This window comes from Rhynchophorus ferrugineus, unplaced genomic scaffold (genome assembly GCF_030347505.1).
Source record: "Rhynchophorus ferrugineus isolate W39M unplaced genomic scaffold, kcgeb_rfMv2 rfM3, whole genome shotgun sequence".
NCBI lineage: Eukaryota > Metazoa > Arthropoda > Insecta > Coleoptera > Curculionidae > Rhynchophorus > Rhynchophorus ferrugineus.
Genome location: NW_027472582.1, coordinates 24451981 through 24468574, shown reverse-complemented (window position 1 = coordinate 24468574; position 16594 = coordinate 24451981). Strand labels below are relative to the sequence as shown.

The 16594-nt window shown below is 30.6% G+C and overlaps 1 protein-coding gene across 4 annotated transcripts in view; it reads right to left on the bottom strand.

The window, feature by feature from the left end:
* Positions 1 to 16594, bottom strand: part of LOC143192894 (transcription factor E2F1) — a 64298-nt gene that overhangs the window by 41862 nt on the left and 5842 nt on the right. For all 4 annotated transcript variants that reach the window (XM_076398683.1, XM_076398685.1, XM_076398682.1 and 1 more), the window contains exons 2-4: positions 9213 to 9321; positions 9003 to 9148; positions 7325 to 7775 (exon numbers count right to left, since the gene is read on the bottom strand). In XM_076398683.1, the coding sequence (XP_076254798.1) occupies positions 7325 to 7775; positions 9003 to 9148; positions 9213 to 9265 (650 nt within the window). In that variant the 5' untranslated portion in view covers positions 9266 to 9321. The remainder of the gene's footprint in view (positions 1 to 7324; positions 7776 to 9002; positions 9149 to 9212; positions 9322 to 16594) is intronic.

Below are 16594 nucleotides of genomic sequence, written 5' to 3'. Positions count from 1 at the left end.
GTAATTTCGGGAAAAATGCATTTAAAGTTTCGTTTTTAGATTCCGCGTCACTAAAACAACTATATCTCCGAAAACAACTTAATTTTTGAAATAATGTCTTAAGAGCATATTCTTAAAGTACTATGCTGTGAAAATATAAAAAACGTGAATTTTTTTAAAATTTCTAGAATATAATGCCTCTTTAAAATTAGAATATTTTAAGCGCTACTTAAATAATAATAAAATAATACAACTAACAAAATTAAACCAATGAAATTAATTGGCTGAAATATTGAGCCTGTGAAAAGCTCATGATGCTATTTTGTTAAAGTTCAACTATTTTTTTATAGTATGAAAATAAATGTATATTAAATATGCTCCATTATTATCGACAATATAGAGGCATTTTTTTAATAGAGCCATAACGCCATTAATGAAGAACTTCTGTGATTTCTGGTTAAAACACAAAGTCAAATGGTTCATACAGAAATCTTTTAAAAGCTGATTTCACTGAAAGCACTAACTGGAAGCGATATAGTATCAGAATTCTAGATTTTTCTAGAAGTTCTGATATTTGAGTTCTCCATTGTCATACAGATCGTTCCATGCAAGGGATCTAATTTAACTTGAAACGTTTTTTGACCTGGCATTATTGCATCTGTAAAGTCCTAGATATACCGAATATTATTTTTAATCTTTTGAAAACTAGGTCACAAGAAAACTACAAACAGTTTTTTTTAATTCTGACTCATTTATACTATATATCATATACTAAGTTATTAATTTTATACTAATTAAAAAAAAAATCTTCATAATGACCCTAAAAGAGACAATATGTTTGGCAGCCACGTGCCACGCGCCTTGGAAAATGTAAACTTTGTGCTGCCTGTCATATAAGGAGATTTTTAAAATCCTTAATATACATTAGAGGATAAAAATGTATGACATAAAAGAATATTGTTCACAGATGTAACATATTAGAGTAGAAAAAAAGAACCATCAAAATTAAGTGAAGTATGAAGTATCTGGTAGTATTGTACAACAATTATCTATGAAGTACTGCCCCATCAGTAATTTGTACCTAATATCATAGTTTGTTATGTAAATGTGGAGCAAAAAAAAATATCAACTCAAGTATAGAAGAGTGATCTGACGTCAAGAAGATTTATGTTAAGTAACATGCCAACGATACTGGCTGTAAATAGTCAGTTGAAACATCCAAGCACCAGAATAATAAGAAAGTATCTAGGTACTTGCTCAATAAAAAAGCATGTTCAATTCGGAAAAATATATTGACTGTACAGGCTTTATTATATATTTATTTTATTGTGATTATTATTTATTACTTTATTATTATTTATTGAATAATACACCGAAATGTTGTTCTAGAAAAAAAAGACTAAATTATGATATAGTAAGAGTATTACTGCGCCCAAAAACAAGACAACTGAAATAAAGTAGTTACTTGCATTTTATAACTTTTTGACTATTTATTACTTGCAAACTTTACCTTTAAGTGTGTATATCGCCCCCTGTAAAGTAATACACTATGACTCAAAACAATATCCGCGAAACTGTTTGTTGAGTTAGAAGAATAACCAGAAATTCAACAGAACTACGTCAGGCGAACAAAGTGATTGCAGAATATGACCGACTATTGATAAAAAAAAGCCGCATGTTTGTGTGACAAAGAGCATTACCGTAATGAAAAAGAATAAAAAATATCGACTCATGACTTCAGAGCACACTTCTTGAGGCATAAGGAACAATTTAACGCAAACAACGCATAACGCTCAAATGCTCTTTGTTGGAAGTTTGATCCGACTAAAGGCACTAATGCATCACAATTTTTACCTTATTTTTTAATACAAGTTTTTTTTTTGATACAATAGTACATCGAGGCTTATACAACAAGCGTAAGAAATATATGTATTCCCCATCCCAGTGATTCAATAACAATGGACGGCGACTAATACAAATTACTTAAGATTATGGCCGTTTTTTATCAATCAATTAGTTTTTGCAAGCAGAAAGTCAATTTGGTATGTTCACAAGGTTCAAGCCAAACCCAATGCCACCAAACACTTAGCATCACCTTCGCTGCCGCGAAAGCTGACTTTGAAACCCTTTGTGAAGCTTCCCTGCGTTGTTGCAACAGTGATTCACAAATCGAAAATCGATCTATTCCATTTTTCATCTGTCAATCAATTCGAGCGAAAACGAGCAACCCAATCCTGACCTGGTGTTCACTTAGGCATTCATCGCCATAAACACCACACAAATTTCGAAGAGCATACGCTTTTTATAAAAAAAAAACAAATAAGGAAGTAAATAACAGACAAAAAAGTACGATTTATCGCCATAAACACCACACAAACTTCGAAGAGCATACGGTTTTTGAATGAGAAGAAACTATGAAGAGCATACCTTTATCTCCAAAGTGTTTTATGCGCATTCATTGAATAAATAATACTGAGAGATTATTGCCAGTTTAAAACCACGTGTGAGGAAAAAGAAACCAAATTACTTTATCTGCCACTTTATATAAAATATATTCTTAATTAAACTGGAAAATAAATAAAAGCATTAGTAGATAAATGGCATTTCTTTAAAACAAGTATTCCACACCCAAAAATAATCTATATACTTAAAAATCAATATTATCTGATTGGTTCAATTTAAAAGATTACTAGCAATATTATTACAAATGGGATTAATATTACGTTTTACTATCTCATAACAACAAAACCTCTAGAAACTATAAAATCAATATCAAACACAAATTCCTTTATATAAATGGTCTGAAATTTAAACTTAACATGTTTGTATATTTCTCAACCACATTTTCAAGGGAACAGACACTGTTTATTTTAAAATAAACCGACAAACGAGGTTTACTCCTAAATTATAATTTTAAAATAACTTAGTTTATCTGTTTATCTTTTAAGAGACTAATGCTTTTTGTAGTTACTATATCTCTTAAACTATTTAAAATAAAAGATGAGAAACATGTATTAACAGGTCAATTGAAAAATCCCCGGCCTAACACATAGATGGCGCTACTAGAATTAATTCCATGTTTTTTAGTTAGCCCTAACCCTCAAAAAATGCGTGTATAAATTTGACAGCTGCCGGATCATTAGTTTGTGAATTATAGCATTTTCCGGACACTGCCCCAAGAAAATCAAACATCAAGAATTGGTACGCTAAGTTTAGACGTGGTGATCACCGAAGACGGTGAACGCAGTGGACGCCCAAAATAGGTTGTTACCGACGAAAACATTTAAAAAAATCCACAAAATGATTTTGAATTAACGTAAATTGAAATTGAATGAAATAGCAGACACTCTAAAGATATCAACTGAACGTGTACATCATATTATTCACGAATATTTGCGTCGATAAGTGATAATTGATGAAACATGGTTCCATCATTTCACTCCGAAGTCCAATCGACAGTCATTCGAGTGGACTGCACACAATGAACCCGCTTCCAAGCGTAGGAAAACAGTCGGCTGGCAAGGTTATGGCGTCTGTATTTTGGGATGCACGTGGAATAATTTTCACTAACTACCTTGAAAAAGGAAGGAAAAGAAAGTGCTGATTCACCAAGACAAAGCACCGTGTCACAAGTCAGGGACAACGATGGTAAAAATCCATGAATTCGGCTTCGAATTGCTTCCTCATCCAACGTATTCTCCAGATCTGGCCCCCAGCGACTATTTCGCGTTCTCAGATCTCAAAAGAATGTTCGCTGGGAAAAATTTTCGTCGAATGAAGGAAGAGGTGATCGCCGAAACTAAGGCCTATTTTCAAGAAGAGCAAATCGTACTACAAAAATGGTGTCGAAAAGTTGGGAGGATCGCTATAATCACTGTCGCTGCATCACCTTTGAAGGGAATTATGTTGAATAAAAAAAAGTGCCAAAAAATGTGTTTTACAATGGTAGACCGGGGACTTTTCAATTGACCTGTTATTAACACGCTTTTAAAGAAACTTCTATTACAAAAATAAATAAATAAATCTTATTGATAAGATTAATCTACATACAACCCATTAACCTTGTTAATCACCAGGTAAGATGTAAAATTACGTTTAATATAATTATATGATTTAAGATTATTAAATATATTTTTCATATATTAACTTATAAATCTTACTAATACAATATAATTTATGATAAATTTTAAATATCTTTTTAATTCTAAAAAATACTATACTATATATAGATATTTATTGCGAGGTTTCTGCATCGATAAGTTAAGTGTAAATAGTGTTTTAGAGATTATAAATTGAATCACATGGATACTGTTGGCACAGAAAGCTCTAGCCAAAAATGAAACATCATGATATATTGCAACTAATGTAATTAAGTCAATGAGTCGAACATTGAAATAGAAAATAGTACTTAGTCTCAAATTAAGTTCTTATAATCGGACATACTTCAAGTTAACTCAAACAACTCTCACGCCATAAAGCAAACAACATTAATACAATTTAGTGCAATTGGCACTTAAATCAATCTACCTCAAAAATTAAAAAGGAATAACGCGAAGCGTGCAAAGTTTGCTGGTTATTATTCGTTAATGATTTAAAAACTTAATTTATATTAATTGTTTTCAATTAAACAACGTAATTAATAAGAAATATCATCATATTTATTAAAGCGCATTATTTTTATTACCAAAACAAGTATTATCAAAAATAAGAATTACTGCATAGTAAATGTAAACTGTCTTTAACCCAATCGGAAAGAAACATTCCATTCATGAGCAACAATTTAAACTTATAATTTGACAAAATAAAATAAATATTTAGGAGTTTTAAAACAATATAACATTTAATTATTTAAAGGTCAACGACATATACGCAATAAAATTACATCATCTGTCTACATTCATTCATAAGCTAAGGCGTTAAAGGAAACTTCGTTATTTTTATACTATTATTCACAGATTGTGTCAGTATCTCAATGTTAAAAAGGAACAACAAAAACTTAAATATGTAACATACATAACGTTTAACATTAAGTTATTTTATTCATAAGACATGTTAAAAATGTGAGATGCATCAAAATAAGTACAAAAAAAAACGTATGAAGTAAAGCTAAATATTTAGTTAGGTAAGAATTATTTCAATTAATTTAAAATAGAATATATTGAGGTTCATTAAAATAGGTATAAGACATATGTTTTGAAACGTATGACGGCCTAATAAATGAAACAAAAAAGTAATACTGTCACACTATGAAATTATAAGTTACAACTACTTTTTTTAACATTAAAGAAGTTCATAACAATGAGGGGAAATATCGAACAGTAGTTAAATATTAGAATGTTCAACAAATTTGCAGATCTACCTATATACTATATATACCTTATTTGTAAATAGTCGAATTTAAAATTCAACGCCACTTTAATATTTCAGATAATTCATAACTAAAACTTCATGATTCATGGTAAATTTGAGAATTTTAGACATAGCAAGCTGAAACAAAAAACACATTCGAAAAGATAAAAATGATTATGTGCATTTTTTTTACTATCACTACCAGGTAGCGTCAGTCTTTTGGGATGCAAAACGAATTTTATTTGTTCTCCTAATTAACAAAATATTGAACTTAGATTGTGTAATTGTTTAGATGAACTTAATGGAAAAAGGTGTCAACTCAGTTGACAATTTACAGCAAAACCGTCCCTAAAATTAGAGAAGTAAGTCTTTCAATGTCCGGCTTAAACGCCTATTTATTTCAATCGTATTTGTAAACCTTACTGAAAACTATTTATGAAATCCATAGAAGATGCTTGGAATAATTGTTAAATCTTAAAAAAATTTAATAGTAACTGTTGACGAAACGTGACAAAATTGTAACAAAGATAATATATCATCAATGAATAAACTCATAACAATGGCACACTTAAGTTATACTGTAAAGGAAATTTTGATATGTATTCTGATCATTTTTTGACCTTAAAAAGGTATTTATTGATAAAAATTTATACAAGTTATATTAATCAAAATAATAATTTCTATAATTTTCTATACATTTTTATATCTTTCACCTTTTATTCTTGACACTGTGTCAAAAAAAAACGAGTTGGTGGTTTGGTAACGATTCATTTTCCCACTTTGTGCCAGTCAAGTCATGATGTTTCGATGTGAACAAACGGTAATCAGAAGGCACTATGTCTAGAGAATATGCTGTGCGCGACAAAAGATTCCATTTGAGCTGTAACGGCGTATCCTTCACAATTCTTGCAAGATATAGTCGACCGTTGTCAGAGCGTTTTTTGTAACAATTCGTAGTTCAACTAAAAGCGGTAAATATCTACGGTAATAGCCATATGCATAGCGTAGACTTTATGGAAATAAATATGTCGCTTCGATGTCGATATGGATATATCTTCTGGACTAACCCATGACTTTTTGGCTTCGGACTGTCGTAGTATATTCACTTTTAATCATTTTGTTTATCTGGCGAACAATGGCATTTGAATCAGTATCAAAATGGCATTTTTAGTCAACTCGTGAAGTAATTGTGGATATTTCCCACCGCATGTAAACGTTTGGAGACAATTAATTAATTAACTGCTAAGCTGCCTGAAAATAATTTGATAGTTTAAGGTGAATTTTCATCCAGTAAGTGCAATTGCAATTCATTATCTTCGAACTTTTTTTGGTCCAGGTAATTGTTTATCATTAAAAACTACAACTGGGATATCATGAGGCAGCCTCATTATAATTCTAAAAGTGTTTAATGGGCCTCGAGAGCAGATTTCCTCAAGTCAAATAACAAAACTAGTGAATGTCGAAAATGCAATTTTCATCACACCATGATTAGTTTTTATCCACTGAATAACTTAATAATACTAAATAGAAAACGATTTTTTTATGTAGAAAAATGTCAAAACCAATAGATGTTGATCTTAAAAATACATACAAGCTCTCAGAGCAAGTATCTAATTAGATTATGTATAATTAGAATAATATTTCATCTTTTACCATATGTTGACTTGACTGGATAATATTCCATGAATTAGAATAGAAATCACATATTCAGAGGATTTAGCATTAGATTTTTTCTTATTATTAAACCGTATTTCCAAAATTGCTCAAAAAATCCAATAAAAAACTTATTGCTGACAAAAAAAACTTAAAATTGCAGTAATTGTATTTTTGGTGGATATATTATAGGTATGTATATTTTGCTCAAATTTTTCTCGTTAAAGTCAAGTATTAACCATACAACCGTTATTAAAAGACATAATAAAGAGAATAGAATAATAATAGATACGAAAAAAGATTAAAATTAGTAACAGTAATAAAATAATGAACAGCTACTTACTTGTCACTTCCCAACTTTCTTAACTCCTTAACTGCTAATTCCAAATCCCTATCAAGCTGATTCTCCCTATCTTCTAACATCTTCAATTGTTTCTTCAATGATATAAAACTATTCCTATCCCTACCACCCCTCCACTGAATGTTGTTTTTCGACTTTTTTTCCAACAAACCTATCCCTTCTAACACATTCGTTATATCGTATATCCGTCTTTTTTGTACTTTTAAATCGGCTGACGCCTTATTCAAATCCACCACACCATTCGGACTCATTTGCAACAGATCGGCGAACTTTTTCGTTAGCAAACTCAAAGACGTGTCGTACCGCGGTTTCCGAATCATCGGCTGCTTTTTCTGTTTTTTCGGCTGAGGAGTCTTGAATTCATGCTTATGATTAAGAGGTACAACGTTAAATTTTTGCACTTCCAGATTCAGTTTTCGTTTTACAGATGGTGCTGAAAAAAAAAACTTCAAATAGCATTTCTTAGAAAAAGGTCAGCCAAAAAATTCTCAGTGTAACAAACAATAACAAGATATATAGAAGAAATATCAATTTAGTTGTTTCTACTTGTTTAGAGCCATTGTTACCCTTGTTATGAACCAATGTTATTAATAGTATGGTAAGAATATAACTGAAAACTTCTTTTATCACAATATTGGTACCTTTAAAATCCTCATTGTTTTCTAATATTTAGTAACAATAACAATACATTTTCAATAGTGTTAAAACATATCGACTATCGACCAAAAAGATTAATCACAAGAATTTTTGCGTCTCGCAGAATGCTCAAAATGAATTAATACGTCCTGTTGACTCCGTCCTGAGAACTGTAAAAAGCATTATTTCATAAAGACTCGGATGGGATGATATTTCGACTTACGACAAAATAATTAGGAGCAAGTAGCAAAAGCGCAAGAATGACGGATACCCCATGAACTGGTGCCATAAATGAGTTAACTAATGTGTTAATGTCAACAGAACAAGATATTTTTTATCCCATCATGAAAAGCTATTAAATAATGAAGAATCTAAAACGCCACGTATCTTCTTAAAGCATGAAGGTTCCAAGTTGCATTTCACAGAACTCAGATAGACTGAGGATAATATGTTGCAAACTGCTGAAATCAAAAGAACCCAACATAGAAAATAAATATCAATTAAAAAACTAAACAATCAAAATAGGGTGGTTGTAAAATATTCACAGTCACAAGCCATTTTTAAGTACTTTTATACCGAACACAATTATATATGGTTTATTTTAGTTGTAACTGTAGTAAACGTTGAAATATCTGTATTTTAATATAATACCATTCAGGATTAGTATCTTTTTCGGATATTTTCAATGTAGTAACTATTTACTTGACTATTGAATTACTATAATTCAATTGCTATGTCAATAATAATGTAACAACGACATGAGATACCAACAATTGGAAGGGATAAAACGGCATAACTAAAACATTGTTATTTTCTGTTTGAAAACTGCGCTTTTAAAGTGATCGAGAGTGATAAAAATGTGTCACTAAAAATATAAAGTCAATTGATCGAAATACCTCCAAAGTTTTGCACATATCCTACAGAGAAAAAAAGACGGAATTTTTATTAAAATTACCAACTACCGAACCGAAAACTCTTTAGGCAACATACTATTAGTAAACAAAAAATAATACTTTAAACTGACCTGATGGAGGTGTATTTGACATCATCTGATTCCTGGGGGTGACTCCGTAGGCATGGTCTATCATATGAGGGCTGGGCGTGAACTCATCTTTGATCATGATCTCCTCTTTGATGATAGTCATATCTGGAGTGGATGAACATATATTCCTAAACAGAAAGACATCGTCAATTCACTATTTCAAAGAATTTCGACAAAGCCGGAAGCACACACCTGTATGCTTTTGCAGGACTGTCATTTCGACGTATTCCTGGTGGTTTTGGCATCTTAAGTGTTTGCTATTGACGAATCATCGAAGGAACAAAATAAATTCTGGAAAATTCTGAAACAAAAATTAAATTAATTGTTAATTGATTGTAATAATTAATTAATTGATTGTTAATTTATATTAGATCTATAAATTAGTTTCAGTAAAAAAGTAAAATTATTAAGTATTGTCCATTCCATCTCGAAAGAACGATATATCTTTTAGTCTACAGACTAATCGACCCATTTCATTTTGATATCTTCATAAGAACAAAAACGTTGCTCAGACAGGTCATTCATATGTCGGAACAAGTAGTAATTAGAAGGATCCCAAATCTAGAAAGCAATCCAGATATATTCGGGAATATTAAACCTGCTCTCTCCTATGATCTGCTCTTCCGGTCCGTACTCCTCTACAAATCTAATGTCTACTTCTAGTTTGTTAGACACCACCAAGTGAAACGGCTTCAAGTTTTCAAAATAAGCTCCTCAGGAGAATCTTAAATGCTCCATGATTTGTCGGAAATAATCAAATTCATAGAGAAACTGACACTTCCACAAACAACAACTCAGCGCAAATTCTTCTGAAAACGCGGTTGTTCGCGAGCTGGTTAACATGCTGGAAGCTTAACACGGCATCACCCCTTTTCCCCGGTTGCAACGACCTCATCTGGCCATACATAACTTACGGTCATAACTTACGATAGCACCCAGTCGGGTGTTAACTCAAGATCGCAAGATTCACTATCTGCTTTTTCGCCGGGTCCTCGTACCCAATAACGGCTGCCCGATTGGTGGGTGCCATATCCCCAAATTTAAGCAGCAGCAGTAGCTACCTACAGGGGTCAGCAGTGAGGCGGTTTTGGTTTAGTGTATTGGTAAGACCAGAGGCAGTCGGTCCAACTTGTCACTCCAAGCAAGTCTACGCGATAGGGTATATGTCAAGAATTCCACCGCCTGATTTTAGGCCAGAACAAAAAAAGTAATTAGAAGGATCATAAGCAAAATCTGGAGAATAAAACGAGTGGGGTAGAACTTCCCATTTTATTGTTTCCAAACATGTTTTAACCGGCTTTGTAACATATGGTCAAACGTTGTCATGCTGCAGAATAATATTGTTGTCTCTTTGTTTGCATTCCGGCTGTTTTGCGTGCAGTGCTCGGCTCAAATGCATCCATTATAGTTCATAGTTTCATTAGGTTTTAACAGCTCATAGTAACAATACTCTTGGCTTCAATTCATTCTGCAAAAAATATCCAAGCTTTTGGATCATTCCTATGTTCTTCAAGTGTTTGAGAATGGTATATGGTTTTACTCCTAAGAATTCTGCATATTCTTCTTGCGTTTGACACGGATTATAGTCGAGTTATGCCTACAAATAATCGCCCTCATTTTTTTCTTAGCAGTCGAGAACGTTATTTGCCCTCGGTATCAAAAACACCGCTTTTAAAATGTAGAAAGCTGTTCTCATATGTTGAAATTGATGGAGCATGGAATATAAGCTTCACACAGCATTTGACGACGTCCAGCCGCAAAACTTCCTGCAAAAGCGATTTTCTCGATTTTTAAGTTTGGACATTTTCAACGCCCAAGAAAAAAAATGTATTCGTACTTCCATAAAATGGCATACTGAAAGGTGAATATGAAATTGGTTACAAATGTATCCGACGTGACTTAATACTGAAGAACAGGATCTGTTGTAAATCCTTTAAAATTAATTTATAGGCTTAATAAAATAAAAGAAAATTACTAAATCTAGTTAATGTCTAATATCTGCCCAATATAATATACAAAAAAGTGGTAATCCATCAAAATTACTTCACAATTCCAGTAAACAAAATTAATAATTATAACATATTTCAAAATAATAACAAAAAATACCATCACAATAATATTGAAATGTGATATGTTTTTTATTATCCAACACCTAAGGGTGAATAGCACATACAAATGATAAAACTTTATATAAAAATTCGTTAGTTAGGACCCCAATTTTGGCCAAAAATTACCTTTAACAATGACGCGCCCACCTTTAGATGAACGGCTATTTTAACAAACATAATTTCCGTATATGGAATACCGCCAATCCACACGAGGTTTACCAGGTGGCAATGAACAGCGAACCCTATAAGTCACTGATTTATTTTGGCCCTATTTCAACAATATACACGTAAGCCACATCTGTTTCCAGCAACACGGTGCTATGTGGCCCCATAGCGGATACTACAATGGACGTTTTGCATGAACTGTTTGTAGATTATCTCTTGCAAAGGCGATCTGAACTGATAAATTGGCCACTAAGAAGATGCTAATTGAAACTTGCTCAAGCCGCAGTCAATCGATCTGGTTATTGAATATAACCAAAGCCAACATTCCAACAAAAATTCAAAGCTACTGAAAAAAGACATTGTCGTAATCAGCACATATTAGCAGCCACGAGCCAGCAGCGAATAAAACAAAATTATAGCAAAATTATAAACTTCACTTCAATAAAAAAACGTTTAATCGACCAATATCAACCTACCCTTATTTAAAAAAAAACCCTTATAACAATCTGTAAATTAATAATGGAAAATAAAATAAGACTATTAGCCTGCACGTTATTCACATGCATGTTCAAAGTTTGAAGTTCTACAACCAATTAATATGTACTATTAAAAATCAATTATAGAAATTACAATAAAATTACTAAATTTAAATCCCCTTTTTTATTAAAAATAAATATGATAAACCGTTAAAAGAAACTTTTTAAGCATTCCTTGCAACTAGCTATTTTTGAATCGCATCCAACTACGTTGCTCGAACATTACCGCTTTCCAAAATCCTATCAAAGGTTTTATTGAAGCGCTTAGTTATAGGACGATTATATTTAATAATTTAGTTTATATAAAAATTATATTTAATGTATACTTTTTGCTATTCAAAATATATTATTTAGAAAATGTAAAAAAAACTGTAGTACCGAAGATTCAACATGCCTAACTGAACAATGTTACATGAACATTTCTAAACATATAATTGAAAGAAAATTTGCTATACGAGCAAAGCCAGGACAATTCAATTATTTATTGCAAAATCGTCCTAAACCTATTTTAAAATGATACTCCTAAAATAGTAATGTCTAGCAGCAGAAGATACTTCCATCTTGTTCATTTATCATATTGGATATGTTGGAATGACTAATATGTTATAATAAACGTATTTAATTATTATAATAACCATGAGCTAACATCCTCGTCATTACTTAGAAAGCAGAACCGTAATTTGTTAAAATCACACTTGATTATATCCCAATAACCGTTAATAAAAGTAGATTGCACATACCTAACCTTAACATTTAATTTAAAAGAGGCAGCCGTCAAAATAGAAACTAAATCTTATATCAATATATAGAATTTGTATATAATTTATAAAATTTTTAATAATACTTTGGCAAAATAATATATCAACAGCAAACCTAAACTATCAATAGCGACATCTATAACTTAACCGTTATTAATAGAAAAAAAGGTCCAACGAAAGCACGTAACCGTTAGGATTAAAACTTACAAATCACTGAATCTGACCCACGTAACATTTATTAACTCTAACAAAAGAACTACCCAACGAAATGATGAAAGTTACTTGGAACAGAATGAAAACGCCACTTTCTTTTAAAGAGGGACATACCCCTGTATAATTTCCATCCCCTTGAATGTAAACCGACCCCTTTGCAAAATGCACCGTTATAGATTGCAGGAGTATCCCATCATGATATTGCAATACCACTACCAACAAACTTGTTAATTTTTTACTAAATTGATTAGATTAATTAGTAAAAATGTATTTTAGTTTCAGTGTTGTGCCAGATATTTCTATTGTCTTTTAAATAATCACAATGTCAATGACCCTCTATGAAAACAAACTTCCCAAACTTCCTTACTATTACACTTCAATTACTGCATTATTTTAAACGTTGCTATTTTAACTTAATCCTTACTGCAACTTTGACATTAAACTAGAAAACATTAAAAATATTGTGATAAGACACAAATATAATTTCAACATTACTATATATAAATAAATGTATGACAAAAACAAGCAAAAATAAATAACAATTAAATTCATACATTTTTGAATATACATATAACCAAATCTTAAAGCGAGTTAAAACAAATTTAATTAGCAATTCGACTTGTAAAAAAGCGTAATCAAACAAAAACGAAATAGTGTTCTATTTACATAAAAAGGTATAGTTATATAAAACCATATTAATTATATAAACTATATTAATTATTATAGTTAAATAAACCGTATTAACATCTGAATATTATCTCTCAACATTGAACTAAAAAAATACATAATTTCTATACATTTTGTGTTAGAATTTTATCAATATTATTGATTCTATCAATATTAATTATAAAAAGCTTTCATATATTTTCGTTTTTCATAAAAACGCCTTCATAAAAAGTTACCGTCCCCAAAGGATCAGGTTTCTAAAACCCTCAGAGAATCGAACAACACAAACTTTCGTTATAAATAATCCTAAATGGGTTTCTTCGTCCTCAGATAGTAATGGAAAATATATTTTCCAGTTTATTAAATCGGGAACAATATTTATTTGCCTCTTATTCGAACAATTTGATAGTATTAACTTTAGCGTTAGATTAAATAAAATTAACAAAATCGATACTAGAAAAAATATTACAGCAAGACAATAAAAAACAGCATACTAAGTTTTACTTTTTAATTAGAATAACTGATGTTCTGATAAGTTCTATCATATCCTACAGTGACTTAATAAAAGCTACATAGAGCTAAAAATAAAAGTAGAATATTCAATTAAGTCCAAAACAAGCCAACGAACTTTTTAACAGAGTAATTCTTATATATTCTAAGTCTTATAGTATCATCCTTTTTATACATACGCCAATTAGGCCGTATACAGAAATCAGCTTAGTTAAACAGTTACATAGTAGCTGTCTTCTTTAGGATACCCGGAAATACTTAGAACGTGCTAATATTTACAACAAATGAAAACTAGTCTTAATGAAGGCTCTGCATAATACCTCACTAAAATTATTTACGACAATCTATCTTAAAATGGGTAAAGTCAACATTATTATTATTGCATCTGTATAATCAAGAAATTATTACAATTCATATATTTAAATATATAATCTATTCAATTCCATTATTGTCTTCTATATCAAAATTATTCTCGGATAAAACCCCGAAAGTAACTAGAAGTTGTCTACCTGAGTTACCAACATTTTTTTATCTGACCCTTTTCGTAACAGTATAACTTATTTATTATACGAAAATGTCATGGAGGACGAGATTAATGACATAACGACCCACAAAATATCCAAGCAGAATAAAGTTGTCGTATATTCATGTCATTTTTTGTTCAAATTTTTTATCTGATATGTTGTAATTCAATAATTATATATCTAACGTATTGGCAAACCCGAAAATAAATGCAATGGTCTCCATTAAATGAAATATATAATTAATATTATTAGCAACTAAAAATATATTTTTAACTTTTTGGATAACAATTGTGCTATAATTATAAATCATTGGCTATAAAAACTACAGAAACTATAAATATAATAGGCTGGAGAATTACTTTTTTTTCAAAACCAATATCAATGTATTCATATAGAATACAAACATTAAACAATGATATACCTTCCATTTTCTGATAACATAATTTTGTTTCCGTAGAACTTCTGAGATTTCTGGGCGAAAAACTGAATCTAGTTACTTTAGGCAGTCTCTCAAAGCCAGCTTTACATCATCAAGATAGTTTAGTAGAGCCCGGAAAAAATAGTAGCCGGACATGACAAGTTTCGAGTTTCCTCCTGCTCAGTTTTTGCCAAGTTATTAAAGATTGTTAAAGTGTTTGGTTTGGTATTGTCGTGATGGAATACAACGCCTTTGCTATTGATCAATTATGACTATTATGTTTTTTAATCACCTGCTTCAATCTTATTGATTTCATGGCCCGTAATGACTCGTTTTAAAAAATAGCTTGATTAGCAGCCATTTCCAAATGGAATCGCAGTCCAAATTTGTTAACTATTAATTCAGATGGAACAAATTCAAATATCAAGCCTCTTTTGGTATTCAGCTAGTAAGGGTTCAAAACTGTTTTACGGTTTAGTTTAATACCAATGTCGAGATATGAAATATGTAAAAATAATAGGAATTTCGTGTACTTTTACAATAGTGACCAGCTGGGCAAAGTTCAACTTTGGCATCGAAATGGCCGGAACGAAAACAATTCAATTTTCGTATTAAAAAAAAACAACATGAAGAAAATCACTCTTCTTCAAAGCGCTATGAGTCAGCCATTAACTGAGTAAAAGAATAACGTTACGTTTATATCTATATTTTATGGACTTTTACCATACGTTAAGCGTGCTTAGTATGGCTTCATTGAATAAGTATTATTACAGATATACGGCTTCCCTAATCTATTCTTCGTAAACAATATATTAGAACATACCGAAATTAAGTTTTTGCCCAACCTTATACAATTTCCACTCTAATGTAATGTAATCTCTATTAAACATCTAGCTTGTTTTTATATTGCTTTATTATTTGATAATTATAATATAGACTATAAAATATTAAACTAAATTAAAAAAATATGTGACGATAATTAATTAATGAAGAATTTAATAGAATTCCACCGAAAAATAATAAAATAAGAAAGCAATAAAATTGAATCCAGAATAAACTGCACATAAAAAAATTTAATAAAGATTTATATAATATATCTCATATATCACTGATTCCATATAAAAGTTGTGGGTGGTTTCATATTCAGTTAGATTATCTATTGTTACCTGATTAAAATAGGTTCTACTCTCAGTAACTATTGCCTGGATTTTTTTTTGAAATTTTAAATATAGATCAGAGGTAGACATCTGACCTTAATCCTACACACTAATATGCCAAATAAAATTTAAAAAGAAAGTTAAAAAAGACACTAAGTAACAGTTAAAAAAGTGTCTTAAACTAAATCATTAGATGTAACTTCATAGAACTTGTTGAAATAATGTTAATTTCTATAATCTTTCTGAAAACATTTTGGATCACTAAAAAACTCAGACCAAGCATATCTTTCCATTACATAATGCATATCACAATATCATATTAATAGTATCTATAAGTTGAAACAAAACCAACATATTTACAAGAACGAGCTTACAATTGTAGTTAAGAACAGTTTTAACAAATTAAATTTTCTGACTGATTATCAGTGTAATTCTAGGTATCGGATCATTCTGGCATGGAATAATTGTAGAAGTTAAAATATCTACTATATGTAATTTACTTAAAATATCATTATTTTC